General features: G+C 41.0%; 1 protein-coding gene across 6 annotated transcripts in view; it reads right to left on the bottom strand.

Annotated features, from left to right (window-relative positions):
* Positions 1–17,983, bottom strand: part of LOC133610589 (ras/Rap GTPase-activating protein SynGAP-like) — a 73,494-nt gene that overhangs the window by 10,876 nt on the left and 44,635 nt on the right. For all 6 annotated transcript variants that reach the window (XR_009815899.2, XR_009815898.2, XM_061966997.2 and 3 more), the window contains 5 exons: positions 16,221–16,411; positions 15,337–15,541; positions 13,087–13,656; positions 1,881–2,375; positions 1,649–1,795 (listed from right to left, as the gene is read on the bottom strand). Coding sequence is in view for 4 of the 6 variants with exons in the window: in XM_061966997.2 (XP_061822981.1) it covers positions 1,649–1,795; positions 1,881–2,375; positions 13,087–13,656; positions 15,337–15,541; positions 16,221–16,411 (1,608 nt within the window). In the remaining 2 variants the exon portion in view is untranslated. The remainder of the gene's footprint in view (positions 1–1,648; positions 1,796–1,880; positions 2,376–13,086; positions 13,657–15,336; positions 15,542–16,220; positions 16,412–17,983) is intronic.

The following is a 17,983-nucleotide window of genomic DNA, read 5'->3' as shown; positions in this document are numbered from 1 at the left end:
AAGTTCCTCCCTCTTGATCTTTTTTAACTGTTTTTCCACAAGTGTTGGCTTTAGCTAGAGTCATTATCACGACTGGGAGCATGAGGCGATTTCTTAACCCTCCTGAAGTTGCGCAGATTGTCCTACTCCTCCAGGATGGCACATCCATGCGTGCTGTTGCAAGAAGATTTTATGTGTCTACCAGTACAATCTCCAGAGCATGGAGGTGATTCCAGGAGACAGGCAGTTACTCTAGGAGAGCTGGACAGGGCCGTAGACGGTCCTCATCCCATCAGCAGAACCGATATCTGCTGCTTTGTGCAAGGAGGAACAGGTTGAGCACTGCCCGAGCCCTACAGAATGACCTCCAGCAGGCTACTGGTGTGAATGTCTCTGCCCAAACAGTCAGAAATAGACTTCACGAGTGTGGCCTCAGGGACGACATCCTGTAGTGTGCCCTGTGCTCACTGCTCAGAACCGTGGAGCGCGATTGGCATTTGCCATAGAACACCAGAATTGGCAAGTTCGCCACTGGCGCCCTGTGCTTTTCACAGATGAGAGTAGGTTTACTCTAAGCACCTTTGATAGACGTGAAAGGGTCTGGAGAAGCCAAGGAGAGTGCTATGCTGCCTGCAACATCATTCAGCATGACCCGTTCGGTGGTGGGTCAGTGATGGTCTGGGGAGGCATTTCTAAGGAGGGACGAACAGACCTCTACAGGCGAGAGAACGGCAGTCTGACTGCCATTAGGTATCGGGATGAAATCCTTGCACCCATGGTCAGACCCTACGCTGGTGCAGTAGGTCCTGGGTTCCTCCTGGTCCACGACAATGCCCGGCCTCATGTGGCAAGAGTATGCAGACAGTATCTGGAGGATGAAGGAATTGACACAATTGAATGGCCCTCACGATCACCTGATCTAAACCCGATAGAACACCTCTGGGACATAATGTTTCGGTCCATCAGACGCCGCCAGGTTGCTCCTCAGACTTTACAGGAGCTCACTGATGCCCTTAGACAGATCTGGGAGGACATCCCACAAGACACTATCCGTCGTCTCATTAGGAGCATGCTGCGACGTTGTCAAGCATGCATACAAGCACGTGGGGGCCACACAAGATATTGAAAATAATTTTGAGTTGCAAAAATTGAATTTAGGCAAAATGGACAAGCCTGCCACATAATTTTTTCACTTTGATTTTCGGGGTGTCTATATACTGAGCCCTCTGTAGGCTGAAAACTTTTATTTCCATCAAAAGATGTGGCATCCTTTTGTTCCTGAGACATTAAACTGTCCATATCAGTATGGATATCCAACTTTTTTTTTTTCACCATTGAAATCTGATGTGTTTTCAAAGTGTTCCTTTAATTGAGCGATGTATTTTGGAAAACCTTGTTACATTGTTTAATGCATCCAGCGGGGCATCACAACAAAATTAGGCATAATGTGTTGATTCCACGACTGTATATATCGGTATCGGTTGATATCGGAATTGGTAATTAAGAGTTGGACAATATCGGAATATCGGATATCGGCAAAAAAGCCATTATCGGACATCTCTAGTTTTAATCCATAACCATGACCCTGAATTATTTACCCTTACTACTAACTGAAAAGGTTAGTTTGACCTCAAGTTCCTTTTCAAGAGAGGACAGGAAGTGTGCTGACCCTTTCCAGGCGGGATTCATCCATGCTTTTGGAGTACTCCTTCAGCTGACCTTCACGGTCGGGCCGCAGACTCTCGATATCGGCCGAGAGGTGCGGCATGTTGGACACCCAGGCTACAGTGCGCTCATTCAAGTTTGATTGAGAACCCTGAAACAACAACAATTCTATTGCAAAAAAAAACAAGAACTGGAAGTGAGGATTGTCTGGTCTTGGGTTAGAAAAATCCACTAACCTTATTGACGACCGGCTTGAGCAGATGCTGCTGTGGAGGCTGCAGCTGTTGAGACTTTTTGTTGCTTTTTGTGGGCGTGTCCGTGGAGTCTTCTGCGGCTGCAGACGGCGCCTGGTTCTCCTTGGCGGAGCTCGTCTGGAACGGCAGCCCAGGAGCCGGACTGTCAGTCAAAGACATCTGTGTCTCCTGTTGTTGAGTCTGCGTTGGTTGTTGTGTTTGTTGCTGCTGCGACTGCTGCCGTTGCTTCGGCTGACTGCCGCTGAAGTTGCCATCAGAAGAGTCCAGGAGCAGATTCCTGCTCTGAGGTCGGGCCTTCGGGGGCGTGGCGGTAGCTGAAGTGTTGATGGACCGCTGGGACTTGAGGAGGTGGGGTGCTATGGAGGACTGGCGCACGGGGTGAACAGTGGTAGGGGGCGTGGCCAAGGAGGCAGGCGTACCTGTGCCGGTGCCTGTCTGAGAAGTGATGCCCATCAGGTGCTGCTGCTGGAGGGACTCCTGATGGCAGAGGAATTAGGAAAGATGACAACATTTGTATGTTAGTGTCCACTGGTGGTAGAACCAAAGAAGGCTGGTGGATAGATGCTGGAAGTCAGACCTCAACCCTATCAGAACCAGGACCTAAAAAACTAAAATCCCACTGACACATCCCAAAGTCTTTTCAGCGTATTTCATAGATCACAACTGGAGTGTTTTTATTTTCATAGAAGACAATGCCTCTCACCTGAGCAGGTTTCATCATTTCATTTCACTTATATAGGACAGCTCCAGTCTAAAGGCCTGTTGCAGGATCCAAAGTATTTATCCTTTACAATACAAAAGGGGACAATTCAATGTCCAATGTCAGGATACCAGAATTTTAATTGTCAAAGATACCGATAAATTCCCACAATTTTAAATATTTTTTCGATACCATGATAAAAATGTTAAAAAACTAACACATGCACTTTTAAATTCACTACCTTATTTACAACTTTAAAGTATTTAAGATTACTCTGCTTTTATATATATATATATATATATATATATATATATGTATATATATATATATATAGTCGAGGTTTCTGTGGTTCCGTCATACAGTGCTCAATACGGGGGTAGAGCGGAATATACGTTCAGTCAGGAAAAAACAGAGGCTATTTGAAATATATATATATATATATATATATATATATATATATATATATATATATATATACACACACACATATATATATATATATACATATATATATATACATATACATATATATATATATACATATATATATATATATATATATATATATATATATATATATATATATGCATACATACATACATACATACATTTATTTAACTTATTTCCGTTTCCATAGCAGCACATGTGTTCCTACTTCCGGATACAACACGCTTGTGCGTGTTCTAATCATGGCAGACTTGGTAAACAACGAAGACGACTATTTTTGGACAAATGAGAATTCACAACCTAATCTTTTTTAATCTGAATTTATGGAGGATGAACTACAGTTTCCAGCAGCGAGCACAAAGGAAGAGTTAGACGTTGGAGCAGATGGAAGCTGATAGAGTGAGGTGAAAGTGAATCGAAGCTGCAAAATGTGGAACTTGAAGCCAAGCTATTTCAACATAAATGGCGTGCTTACAAATAATTAGCCGAAAAAAACGTCCCTGGCCAGCTGGACCAAACAGTCCATCGAGTGAGTCACACTTTATATTGATCATGATACACGCAGCACATCATGTGTTTATCATGACGGCCAGCCTACGCTGTCTGGCTAGCTGTGTACAAACAAAACATGAAATGTGGGTAAGACTTTACACACACTGTAATATGATTGTTCATGTTTTTAGTCAGTACAGATTGGTGTCTTATCGCATTGTGTTGTGAATTACAAACTCAAACGCGTTTTGTGCTGACATAGAAGCTAGCTTATCTCTTGCTGTAGTTAGCTTTTACGGCTAATACCGTAGCACGCCAATGTGTTAGTACACTGGAAAAAGAGTCCCTCAGTGTTTGCTCTTACAATAACAATGTCGCTGCAGTTTGGTTATTAAACAGGTTACGGAACCTAAATTAAGTATTGTTGATGGTTTTTGAATACATTTTTAAAGTTATTTCGTGGTAGAATTGATTGAGAGAATTTATAAGATTGAAAACAAAAGAAGCAGAAAATAAATATAAAAAATATAAAAACAAATTAACTCATATTATAAGGTCAAATAAGAGAGAGTATTATAAGAAATTACTACAGGTAAAAGCCAGTAAATTAGAATATTTTGAAAAACTTGATTTATTTCAGTAATTGCATTCAAAAGGTGTAACTTGTACATTATATTTATTCATTGCACACAGACTGATGCATTCAAATGTTTATTTCATTTAATTTTGATGATTTGAAGTGGCAACAAATGAAAATCCAAAATTCCGTGTGTCACAAAATTAGAATATTACTTAAGGCTAATACAAAAAAGGGATTTTTAGAAATGTTGGCCAACTGAAAAGTATGAAAATGAAAAATATGAGCATGTACAATACTCAATACTTGGTTGGAGCTCCTTTTGCCTCAATTACCGTATTTTCCGCACTATAAGGCGCACCTAAAAACCACACATTTTCTCAAAAGCTAACAGTGCGCCTTATAACCCGGTGCGCTTTATTACGATTAATTTTCATAAAGTTTCGATCTCGCAACTTCGGTAAACAGCCGCCATCTTTTTTCCCGGTAGAACAGGAAGCGCTTCTTCTTCTACGCAAGCAACCGCCAAGGAAAGCACCCGCCCCCATAGAACAGGAAGCGCTTCACCCGCCCCCATAGAACAGGAAGCGCTTCACCCGCCCCCGGAAGAAGAAGAAAAAACGCGCGGATATCACCGTACGTTTCATTTCCTGTTTACATCTGTAAAGACCACAAAATGGCTCCTACTAAACGATCCGGTTCATAAAAAGACGCAATCTCTCCATCCGCACACGGATTACTACCGTATTTCACAGCAACTGAACCGCACTGTGGAACGGGAGCACGTACGGTGAATATTCGCTCCACAGGGAATGAGAAGTCATCCTTCACTGTGGTTCTAGCTTGCCATGCTAACTTCCACTCATGGTGATATTCAAAAGGAAGACCTTGCCAAAAGAGACCTTTCCAGCCGGCGTCATCATAAAAGCTAACTCGAAGGGATGGATGGATGAAGAAAAGATGAGCGAGTGGTTAAGGGAAGTTTACGCGAAGAGGCCGGGTGGCTTTTTTCACACAGCTCCGAAGGCGAACACACCTTCACTAAGACGGGCAGACAGCCTCGGACGACATACGCCAACATTTGCCAGCGGATCGTAAATGCTTGGGCAGATATTTCGGTCACAACTGTGGTCCGAGCTTTCCGGAAGGCAGGATTCACAGAACAACAGCGACACTGACTCCCGATGACTTCTACGAGACGGAACCGGCCATTTTGGATCCCACGCTTGCGCAACTTTTCAATTCGGACACCGAAGACGAAGAATTCGAAGGATTTACGAATGAAGAATAACTTCAGAAGGTGAGCGCTATGTTTATTTTGTGTGTTGTGACATTAACGTTCGAGCAACATTATGTTGCTATTTATTGCTCTACACCATTTTGAATTTTACTATGTTTGTGATTGCACATTTGCGTACATTTTGGGACAGAGTTGTTAGAACGCTGGTTTTCAATATATTATTAAAGTTTGACTGAACTATCTGACTGTTTTTTTGACATTCACTTTAGCGCAGCGTTTTTTTGACATTCACTTTAGCGCAGCGTAGGCGCGGCTTTTAGTCCGGGGCGGCTTATTGGTGGACAAAATTATGAAATATGTAATTCATAGAAGGTGCGGCTAATAATCCGGTGCGCCTTATAGTGCGGAAAATACGGTACTGCGTTAATACGGCGTGGCATGGAGTCGATGAGTTTCTGGCACTGCTCAGGTGTTATGAGAGCCCAGGTTGCTCTGATAGTGGCCTTCAACTCTTCTGCGTTTTTGGGTCTGGCATTCTGCATCTTCCTTTTCACAATACCCCACAGATTTTCTATGGCGCTAAGGTCAGGGGAGTTGGCGGGCCAATTTAGAACAGAAATACCATGGTCCGTAAACCAGGCACGGGTAGATTTTGCGCTGTGTGCAGGCGCCAAGTCCTGTTGGAACTTGAAATCACCATCTCCATAAAGCAGGTCAGCAGCAGGAAGCATGAAGTGCTCTAAAACTTGCTGGTAGACGGCTGCGTTGACCCTGGATCTCAGGAAACAGAGTGGACCGACACCAGCAGATGACATGGCACCCCAAACCATCACCCAACCATGCAAATTTTGCATTTCCTTTGGAAATCGAGGTCCCAGAGTCTGGAGGAAGACAGGAGAGGCACAGGATCCACGTTGCCTGAAGTCTAGTGTAAAGTTTCCACCATCAGTGATGGTTTGGGGTGCCATGTCATCTGCTGGTGTCGGTCTACTCTGTTTCCTGAGATCCAGGGTCAACGCAGCAGTCTACCAGCAAGTTTTAGAGCACTTCATGCTTCCTGCTGCTGACCTGCTCTATGGAGATGGAGATTTCAAGTTCCAACAGGACTTGGCGCCTGCACACAGCGCAAAATCTACCTGTGCCTGGTTTACGGACCATGGTATTTCTGTTTTAAATTGGCCCGCCAACTCCCCTGACCTTAGCCCCATAGAAAATCTGTGGGGTATTGTGAAAAGGAAGATGCAGAATGCCAGACCCAAAAACGCAGAAGAGTTGAAGGCCACTATCAGAGCAACCTGGGCTCTCATAACACCTGAGCAGTGCCAGAAACTCATCGACTCCATGCCACGCCGCATTAACGCAGTAATTGAGGCAAAAGGAGCTCCAACCAAGTATTGAGTATTGTACATGCTCATATTTTTCATTTTCATACTTTTCAGTTGGCCAACATTTCTAAAAATCTCTTTTTTGTATTAGCCTTAAGTAATATTCTAATTTTGTGACACACGGAATTTTGGATTTTCATTTGTTGCCACTTCAAATCATCAAAATTAAATGAAATAAACATTTGAATGCATCAGTCTGTGTGCAATGAATAAATATAATGTACAAGTTACACCTTTTGAATGCAATTACTGAAATAAATCAAGTTTTTCAAAATATTCTAATTTACTGGCTTTTACCTGTAGATGATAATAAAAACAATATCAAAGGAATATGGAATTTATTAAACAGTATTATAAGAAACAGTACCTCTTCAATTAACTATCCAACGTATTTCACGAATGATGGTGAAGAAAATGATAATATGGAAGATGTGGCTAATGCCTTCAATAAATTCTTTGTAAGTATTGGACCCGAACTTGCAAAAAAAATCCCAGATCCACGGACAACTGGTAAAAATATGGAGGGATTGTTGGAGAGAAATCCCAATTCTATGTTTTTAAATGCAGTGGGTGAAGAAGAAGTGTTGGATATTGTAAACAAATGTAAGAACAAAATGTCCACTGACTCCAATGACATTAGTATGGCATTGGTAAAAAAGGTCATTACAGGGATATCAAAACCATTAACATATATCTGTAATTTGTCATTTCAAACCGGCGCATTTCCAAATGAAATGAAAATAGCTAAAGTTATACCTCTGTTTAAAACTGGGAGCAAGCACCACTTCACAGACTATAGACCCGTCTCTTTACTTCCACAATTCTCTAAAATATTAGAAAAACTATTTAATAACAGGTTAGATGCATTTATAGAAAAACATAAATTACTCTCTGACTGTCAATATGGGTTTAGATCAAACAGATCTACATCAATGGCAATAGTTGAAACAATAGAGGAAATCACAAATGCCATAGAAAAGAAACAATATGCAATGGGAATATTTATTGATCTAAAAAAAGCATTTGACACAATTAACCACGATATATTAATCAATAAAATGGAAAAGTATGGAATTAGGGGAGTTGTACTAGATTGGCTTAAAAGTTACTTAAATAAGAGACAACAGTTTGTGAAGTTGGGGGATTGCTGTTCATCGTGTTTGGATATTGTTTGTGGTGTCCCCCAGGGGTCAGTGTTGGGGCCAAAACTGTTCATCCTATATATCAATGATATATGTAAAGTGTCTACATTATTGAAATTAGTGTTATTTGCTGATGACACTGATATTTTTTGTTCAGGGGATGACTTAAATCAATTGCAAGAAGTCATTATGGAAGAAATTAGTAAACTAAAAACTTGGTTTGACTACAATAAATTGTCATTAAACCTGACTAAGACTAAGTTAATGCTGTTTGGAAAGAGGACACATGAAACAAAGGTGCAGATACAAATAGATGGGGTGGATATTGAAAGGGTTTTTGAAATAAAATTCCTTGGAGTTACAATTGACGATCAAATTAACTGGAAATCACATATAAAACATGTACAATCTAAGCTGTCAAGAAGCATCTCAGTAATAAATAAAGCAAAGCAGGTTCTGGATCACAAATCACTCCACATTTTCTACTGTTCATTAGTTTTACCATACTTAACCTACTGTGTGGAAGTCTGGGGGAATAATTATAAAAGCTCATTAAATTCAATAACTACACTTCAGAAAAGAGCTGTACGCATCATCAACAAGGTTGGATATCTGGACCATACTCACTCACTATTCTTACAGTCAAAAATATTAAAATTTAATGATATTATTTTGTATCAAACTGCACAAATAATGTATAAAGCCAAAATAAATAAACTCCCAGGAAGCATTCAAAAATTGTTCAGCACACGAGAGGGCGGTTATAATTTAAGGGTGAATTTAAATTTCAAAATGCTTAGTTATAGAACGACCATTAAAAGTTTTTGTATTTCAATTTGTGGAGTGAAATTATGGAATGGTTTGAATGTGGAGTTAAAGCAATGTCCAAACATAAACCAGTTTAAAAAGAAGTATAGGTACATGGTATTCCAGAGGTACAGAGATGAAGAAGGGCTTTGATATTGGCTTGTTTATGTTACAGAAGAGTGTGGGGCTGCCCATTGAGGCAGTGGTGTTGCTGTGGTGGCAGGATATCATTTCCATGATCACTAGTGGTAATGGTGTGGCTATGTATGTGTGTAGTGTGCATATGTATGTATATATCTATAATTTATGTATATACAAGTTCATTAAGTTTGTACATTGAGTGAACAGGTAGTTCTAGCTCAGAGTAATTTATGATTTAAAGAAAAGGGGTGGGATTAAATAAGTGTAAACTTCTTCTCACTCCTTTTCAAATATGTAAAAAAAAAAGAAAAAAAGAAAGTCCAATGCTCATTTGTTTTTGTTTTTTCTTTTCCATTGTTTTCATTTTGTTATAATGTCTGTTAAGGCTATAGCACTGTATTGGATCAGGTTTGCTTTTGTTTTTATGCATATTTGAAATAAAAATATATCAATCAATCAATCAATCAATTGCTCCTATTAGCTGCATTGCAGGCCACCAAGAACGAGCAGATTTTTATATGCTAGAAAGCGGTCTTCTTGTCTCTTATAAGGATTGTGAACATTTCAAAAAAGTGCAGTTCCCCTTCAACATTATTATAAGACATACACAAATATTCTAGCCACGAACACCAACCTGCCAACTGCTTCATGAACTGTGTGACAGGTGGTAATTTTGCCTTTGCAGCTAAACACTTTGTAGATTGTGTACGTTTGTGTCAAGATTTTTGTGCAAAGTAGTTGTGACTGGGAAGCTCGTCTAGCATGTCAATTATTTCTAACAGCTTTTTTCCACGGTTGAAACTGGGAAAAAATCCTTAGCAATGTCATGGGACACCGCGTTACTAATAGCGCACCACTTTTCCTTCCATGTGGAACTCAACAGGAAAAAGAAGCTATGCATATGCAAATCATATTAAAAATAGCCATGTGCTTGAGCTCGGCACGGTCTGACCAATCACATGTCAGGGGCGGTATAGCTCGGTTGGTAGAGCGGCCGTGCCAGCAACTTGAGGGTTACAGATTCAATCCCCACTTCCGCCATCCTAGTCACTGCCGTTGTGTCCTTGGGCAAGACACTTTACCCACCTGCTCCCAGTGCCACCCACACTGGTTTAAATGTAACTTAAATATTGGGTTTCACTATGTAAAGCGCTTTGAGTCACTTGAGAAAAAGCGCTATATAAATGTAATTCACTTCACAGGTCAGTAGGAGGTGCTTTTTTCTCGCGTTTCGAGTGACGGCAGAGCGATTGTCAACCTGTCAATGCTAGCATCTCTGAGAACTAAACAAAAAATAAATTATCATATGTCCCACATCAATCAGTCAGATGAGTAAAAGTTGGCACTTTATGTGAACCGTTACCCAGCACCATCTCTGTGTGTAGCTAAAGTATCCACAGCCTCTCAGTTGTTATACCAATCAAGTTTGGCTAAAAAAGGGCACTTGATACATGAGAGCCCAGGTCCTCCAACTAAGACGTTGCCCGCCCTCTACCATGTTTGATGACTGAATGTGTGAGCTCGTAGCGGGGTTACAGCCCCGCCGCCCTCTGTGCAAGGAGGGGCACACAGAGTGATCAATCAGTACGTGTCCATGCACTAAATTAGCCCGATTTCTCAAATAGTTTGGCTCCAAATAAGCCTCCTACAGCCCATGGAAACACCCTAATCGGATCGTGTTTGGTTTTTGAAAAGTCGGACTAACACACCAGGATTATGCGATTGGAAACCAGATCTCACAGCCTACGCGGAGGTACAGAAATAGCGCAGGACAACAGAACACAGAGTTATCATTGAATCATCGTTGAAACTGGCGCATGCGCGATACATAGGGTCTTCTCCGGCTGCACACAGGCAGTCGTGCAGCCGGAGAAGACCCTACGTATCGCGCATGCGCCAGTTTCAACGCGTGGGATTACAACCCGGAAGCTGATACCTTTCAATAAAAACATAATTGTTATGAAGAGGATACTTTTTATTTGCTTCACAAATTAAAAGAACAGATTGTAAATGTATTTAAGACGGTAGCTAGGGAAATGCCGTCTTAATTCGGACTCTCGAACAAAGTACAAATGATGAAAGATAATGAAGCAGGTATATTAAAGGCAAATAATAAAGTGTCCACAAACCTCTTCGTGCTGCATTTTTGCACTCCAAACTGATTAGCAAACACTCTATATTCTGCACAACTGGCAAGATAGTCCAGAACATAGCAAACTTTATCTAGAACAATATCGACCGTGGCATGTACGGTCTTTTCCTTCGGATTTAAAACTCCTATCAAACGACAGAGCCTTATGAATGAACTCAGAGATTCTTAAGTTTTGTTTTCATGTTTCTTTGCCCAAAAAATCCTTGAAAAAAAACTCTTCCGGTGGTTTGTTTTTGCTCCGGACCTGCATCTGCCCCGATACAATCTTGGTAGTAGCGTCATGGTAGTAGCTCAATCCAAGATCATTTCTTGATAATGTCTGCTATTTAACATCAACATATTCATTACTGACATAATATTTGTAATCTGTGCCAATATTACAGTGGACATCAGTTAAAAGAAGTTGTAAGGATCCGCAGATGGCTAGTGTGACATCATAGGTCAACCAGAAAAGGAACTAATTTCACCGCGCTAAAATAAAATAAGTGCCCCGCAGTGTACAGGAGGCACATGGCGTATGACCAATAGTCGCATTAGAGCAAGTGCATGGACATTTGGACTTCACATGTAGGTGTGAAAATACAAAACAATGAACAATTTGAGGAATCTGACTAATTTAGTGTATGGAAACATAGTGACAGACCTTGTCAATCACTTGTCCATTTGGTTATGGTTTAAAGGCCTATCCAGACAGAACCCTTTTTAGGTTGAAACTGACGATATGTATGACATTTCAGCCTTTTATCCCCACGCAAACTGCGTTTTTGGTGGTCTGAAACTACAGTTTTTGAGAACAGCCTCCAGAGTGGGAAAGTCTGAAAACTCTGGCAATGTCGTTTCCATGGGGTAAAGGAAGCCGCCAGAGTAGTTTATTTAGTTTATTTCGAACATGCTACACAGATGCGCAAAAATGTTACTCTTGTTTGATCAACTTTGGATGGATTTATTCTAGGAGCAAAATGCAAATGAAAGGGTTAAAATCTGTTTTTTTTTGTTTTTTAAATACTCGCAGTTCCAGTTGCAAATGTGAGTAAAATGCTCACATTTTACAGCCCTATGAGTGAGAGCGAACCGGAAGCACCAACTCTGCATTGGTGACAGGCTTCCACAAATAACATGGCAAACACTGGATCATTTTTTTCAAGACCGCGGGCGTTCTTCGTCTGTGCTGACTCAGTGCTCACATGCTGAGAGAATTGACGCGGCTCGCCAAGGAAAAAACTATTGTACTGCCAATCCTAAAAAAGCAGGTATTGATGTATTTTTTGTAGTTATGGACTTGGCATCGAACTATTGATACTTTTGACAACATTAGCCCTGAGAATATGATGTAGATAAATGAGACTATTCACTTGTTAGTCTTCACAGAAGACGGACCGACTATCTTTTCCTCCATTACTACTTCCAGTAGGTGTAATGGCTTAATATGGTGCAATAAAAAAGACCATTTGGTAATTAATTCATGAAGAACAATAGTCATAACATTCACTGTGTTAAAAAGCACAACAAAGTTTGAGATGTTTGTTCCATCACAGCCTACGCGGACAGAAATAGCGCAGGACAACAGAACACAGCGTTATCATTAGCAATTTACACGCTGTGAGTGACTAGTTAAGAGTACAACTCACAAACTATAGACTACATTTGCTTCGAATACCTGAAATAATAACCTTTGCAGCATGACTGCAAGTGCAAGCACAAAAGGATGGCCAAGAACCTTGACTCAGCTCTCTTTAAGAAAAAAAAAACACTTAAATTTGTACCCTGACATTGGTTCCTAAAAGTACACCAAGTACAGCAGCTGGCAACACATAGTCAACACCTACACATTCTAATGAGCTCCAATACAAACACAGGATCCAAAATCCTGCCTACACAACCAGTATAATATAATGCTCAGTTCTGTCAAAAAGCTATATATTTGACAAAATTAATATTGGGGTTGTTGTTTGCACAGTACAATAGTAGTACTACTAATACTACTTCTAAAATGCAATGCATTATTTTAAGTAATGCACTGGATCTCATAAAATGTCCAGGTAATTTCTTTACTGTTTAAACTAAGAAACACTCATTTTTTTATATTTAAAGGGAAGCAGCCTTACCTGCACCTGCAGTGACAGCTGATGCCAAACAAAGTCGTTCTGGTTCTGCCGGGTGAAGTCGTCGCTGTAACTGTGCGAGTGGACGATGCTGGGCTGTACCAGGCTGTTTTGGGAGCGCAAGGCCGACAAATCCTCGCTGCGGGAGAAAGCGCTGTTGCCGAACGCTTGCGCGTAGTCATGGTGGCCGTTCTCCGGCTCTGGGGCGAGGAGGAGCGGCGGTGGAGGAGGATGTGCCGGCGAGTTCTGGGCAGCCAGATGGAAGAGAGGGTTCTGGAAAGACAGGGGGAAGTGCATGGCCGCAGCCGCCTGCTGTTGCTGCTGGGAGATGGATTCGGTAGGGCCGCCAATGTGGCCCATCTGACTCAGCCTCAAACCGGACCCCGCCGAGCCACTGGGAAGGTGCCCTCCCATGCGGAGAGGGCCGCCCAGGTTGCCGAAGCTGTGGCCCAGGCCGGCTATGGAGGCCTGGGAGGAGGTGAGCATGTCTCCCACAGAGTTCAGGTTGGAAATGCTGTTCATGCGTGAGTCTTGAAGGTCCATCATGGACACACTCTTGTTAACGCTGTGTACCTGAGCACATAGACAACAATATTATCAGTCACATGCTAACATGCTACCATGAAATAAATATAATACAGTCCTTTCTGAAAGGGAACCTATGATGAATTTCTTCTTTTCTGACTTATGAATATTGTTCCACTGTTGGATACTTCTGTTAAACAATGCCAAAGGTTAAACAAAGATTAAACAATCAGAAGGTTAATGCATTTGGACCCGTAAATACAAGTTGGATTATCCACTAACCAGGCAAAATAAACACCGACATTACTACTTGGTTTGAGGAAACAAGAAAAATGTAGAATCAAGTATTAGTTTTTTCATGTAATTGTGCTTCTCTCTGTCATTTTTGTTGTAGTTTTTAGTGCTTCCATAACAAGTATACTGACGAATATAAGGTTGAACTAAACGCTCATTTGTATTAGAAATTACAACAGTGTAGGATGTATGTGCAAGTACGAGTCAATCTGCCCCACAACAAGAGGTATAGGATAAAGAAAATGTAGCTACATTGTCGGACTACAACTGCAGATTCACACAAAGCACTTTGGGTACATCATACATTTATCATACATGGATAATCCACTGACGTCACAATTGGGAAAAATGTCACAATTGGGGAAAATTCCAAATGGCATGTTTGGAGGAAGTAGGAAGTAAGGCAAGATTGAAGATCTCCGCCATGCCTCCATGGTTTGATTTCAAATTTTCAGGAATTATGCAGATCCCAAATACACAAAAAAAGGGGCCAATAAGTAAGACAAGTTGGTTTTGCATAACAGGTACCCATTAAGGCAGCTCGGTATTGATCTGAGAGTGAGCAAGTGTACCTATTGTGACCAGCGACGCTATATACTGTACCCCGCCACATCACGCCTCACCACCAGATTTTTGGGGGATCATTTTATTTATTTATTTATTTTTTTTAATTTTTTTTTTTTTTTTTTTAAATGGTCCTAAATTAGGCATTTTCAATCCTAAAAATGGCTAAATAAACTAAACTAAATTAAATAAAACTCTCTCATACTGTCTAACAACTTATTTCAAACAGTTTATGTTCTAGCTATGAAATTATTTGATTTATAATTAATGATTCCTACTTCGCAGATATTAATTTATCACGGTCAATTCGGGATAAACAAGGGACGAATGTATTCTTTGAGGGGTTTTTTTTGACCGTGGCTTAAAAAAAAAAATTTAAAAAAAAATACGGTTGATGTTCGTCTTTAAACAATATAGACAATGCACATTTGGAAAATATACATTCTGATACTTTTGGAGATGTGGGCCGTGGTTTCATTTGCAATCTGGAAACGCCTCCAAACATGAACCTTTTTGCAGACACTCAAAAAAGTGGGTTGTAAATGTGACTGTGGAGCAAAATTTACACCAAAGCATATCCAATACATTATCAAGCCAACAAGGAAGTCTGTTAAATGTGGATTCATCATACGTACCCTTTAAGTAAAAATTGCTGAATTTTCGCATTTCCCAATGAAATACAGATTAAAGATTTATTAAACAGCCTGGATAATATATTTAATGGAAGTCTTTTGACATTACTAATCTACCCAATCGGACAAACTGCAGAAAAATGTATAAAAGTAACGCAGACAGTCCTCTGCTTACCTGTATGTGTAATGTGTAAATCTGACCCCTAAGCAGTCAGCGTCTCTCCAAACAAGGCCTCACCTTAGGGTCGGGTTCCGTGATGTCAGAGCTGCTCGTGCAGTACGCCGGGCTGGATCGGGCCAGCGGCGGGCGTGTGACGTAGAAAACTTCCCTGGACGAGCGCAAATCTCGTTCCGCCTGACGCCTCATGTTGAGGTTGGACGAGAGAGACTCCACAGCAGACACGCCGGGGGCGGGTGACGGCAGGCGGGAGATGTCAATCGAACTGGAGACAAGACAAAATGTTTCATTGTGAATAAAAAGTCCCTGTCCTTTCTTTGCCTGTGTGTGGCAGTAGAGCACATTGTCCCATGATCTCAAAGAGTTAACATTTTTAATGCTAATCTGTTTATCTAAAATGAATGTGTTTTAATAAAATTGTGTACATAGAGGACTTTGCTAAAAATACAAATAAATACAAGGGTTTTTTTTGGACCATACTGCACCCAAAACGCCACTGGAATGCTTTATGAGAGCAAGTGCAGCAAGAGGGTCTCGCTATAACAGCTGTTATTGCTCTCACGTAATGAGTTCTAAACTGTTAGGCTGTAATGAGAGCCAATGTCTCTTGATGTTGAAAGGAAGTGTTAGGCGGAGAAAAGAGGTTTGGGTAAGAAGGTCTGGGAACAGATGGCGCTGGCAATTACAGATTGATAAAATACTTACAAAGCCTTCAGAGATAAATTAGGTAACGTTAGCTAGGCTCAGAAATAAGCTGGCATTGTGTTTTGAACCACTGAATCCCCATTCTGTTAGTATCTTGATGTGCGTTGCGCTGTTAATTACACCCATGCGACGCTGCAGTGTCGGACGGCGTTTCCATTACAATTACCCGTCACGCCGCAGCCTCCCAAAGGACGCAACGATCTATTTTTACATGGGATGAGGAGGAGGGTAACACTTACCTGTTTAGGTCGCGCATCATCAGGCTCTGGAAGTCAGAGGACATGAGGCGATTGAACGTGGGCCGAGAGAAGAGTCTGTCCTTGGGCCGCTCGGGCTGGTGATTAGTGGTGGTGTGTAGCTGAGGGTTCCTCAGGGCCACGCTGATGTCATTCAGGAGCCGGGGCAGAGGCCCCAGTTTGAGAATAGCGTCCTGCAACAGAGGTTGGAAATGTCACGGAAAGGTAAAAATTGTTGTACGCTTTAATGGGTTTTTGCAACATGCTGTTATGATCAACCTGAGCATCTTTTAATACAGAAATAAAACATTATAGTCCTGTCGTGTTTATTTCAAACATGCATACTGTTACAATATAGTAAATCTCACATGAACAGTTTCTCATTACAACTTGTCCGATAAGCAGAGCTGCACATAGGAAATAAACATCTACTTTGGGAATATTTCAAGTACCCAAACCCATATTTTATGCTATTTGCCGCAGCTAAAAGCAGAACAGCATGCGGCTACTAACTCTTGACCAGAGGACACTTCATCAAGTCAATAAACTTCCAGCCAACTCAGAACGGGCTGAACAGATCATGTGACGATCATGTGAAGTTGGTCGATTTAGACAGGTTGTCGACAAACAGGGTTGGCGTAATCGGGTTCCACTGCATTATCCTGATTTTAGGAACAATAATTTACTCTAGTGAACTACCAGCACATCAGATAGCTAAAAATAGGAATAGATGAATTTGCCCCCCCCCCCCTTCTCAAATTCTTAGTTTTTGGCATAGTTTTCCCATTCTATGTTTAAGATCATCAAACAAATGTACATATCAGACAAAGATAATCTAAGTAAACATAAAATACGATTTTTAAATGGTGATTTTTAAAGACTATTTAAAAACTATTACAAGAAAACCAGACCAGTGTGAGAAAGTAATTGCCCCCTAAACCTCAGTGCTTGGGCCACCCTCGGCAGCAACAACTGAAATCAAACGTTTTCTATAACTGGCAATGAGCCTGTCACATCTCTGTAGAGATATGTTGGCTCACTCTTTCTTGCATAATTGTTTTAATTCGGAAACACTGGGATTGTTTTTGAACACGAACGACATTTTTAAGGTGATGCCGCAGCTTTTACATCGGATTCAAGTGCTGACTTTGACCAAGCCACTTCAATATCTTCATTTTTTTTTTTTTTAAGCCATTCGGAAGTTGACTTGCTGGTGTGTTTTGGATTGTTGTCTTGCTGCAGAACCCAAGTGGGTTTCAGCTTGAGGTCACAAACTGAAGGCCAAACATTCTCCTTCAGGATTTTCTGGTCAAGAGCAGAATTCATGTTTCCGTCAAGTACGGCAAGTCTTCCAGGTCCTGAAGCAGCAAAGCAGCCTCAGATCATCACACTACCAGCACCATGTTTGACAGTTGGTATGATGTTATTTTTTGAAATGCTGTTACATTTACGCCAGATGTAACGAGGGACACACATTACAAAAAAGTTAAACTTTCGTCTCATCAGTCAATAGAATATTCTTCCAAAATGTTTGATAATCATTCAGATGTTTTCTTTGCTACAGCTTTTATGTTCTTTTTGGTCAGAAGTGGTTTTCACCTTGGAACGCTGCCATGAATGCCATTTTTGTCCAGTCTCTTTCTAGTGGTTGAGTCATGAAGACTGACCTTAACTGAGGCAAGAGGGCATGCAGTTTTTTAGATGTTGTCCTGGTTGTCCTGCAATAGTGGTCCCTGTGCTTTCTGGGTCATTTTTATAGGCTAGCC

Source organism: Nerophis lumbriciformis, linkage group LG11 (genome assembly GCF_033978685.3).
Source record: "Nerophis lumbriciformis linkage group LG11, RoL_Nlum_v2.1, whole genome shotgun sequence".
Taxonomy (NCBI): domain Eukaryota; kingdom Metazoa; phylum Chordata; class Actinopteri; order Syngnathiformes; family Syngnathidae; genus Nerophis; species Nerophis lumbriciformis.
Note: the sequence above shows the minus strand (reverse complement) of the source record. Positions and strands in the feature narration are given on the sequence as shown.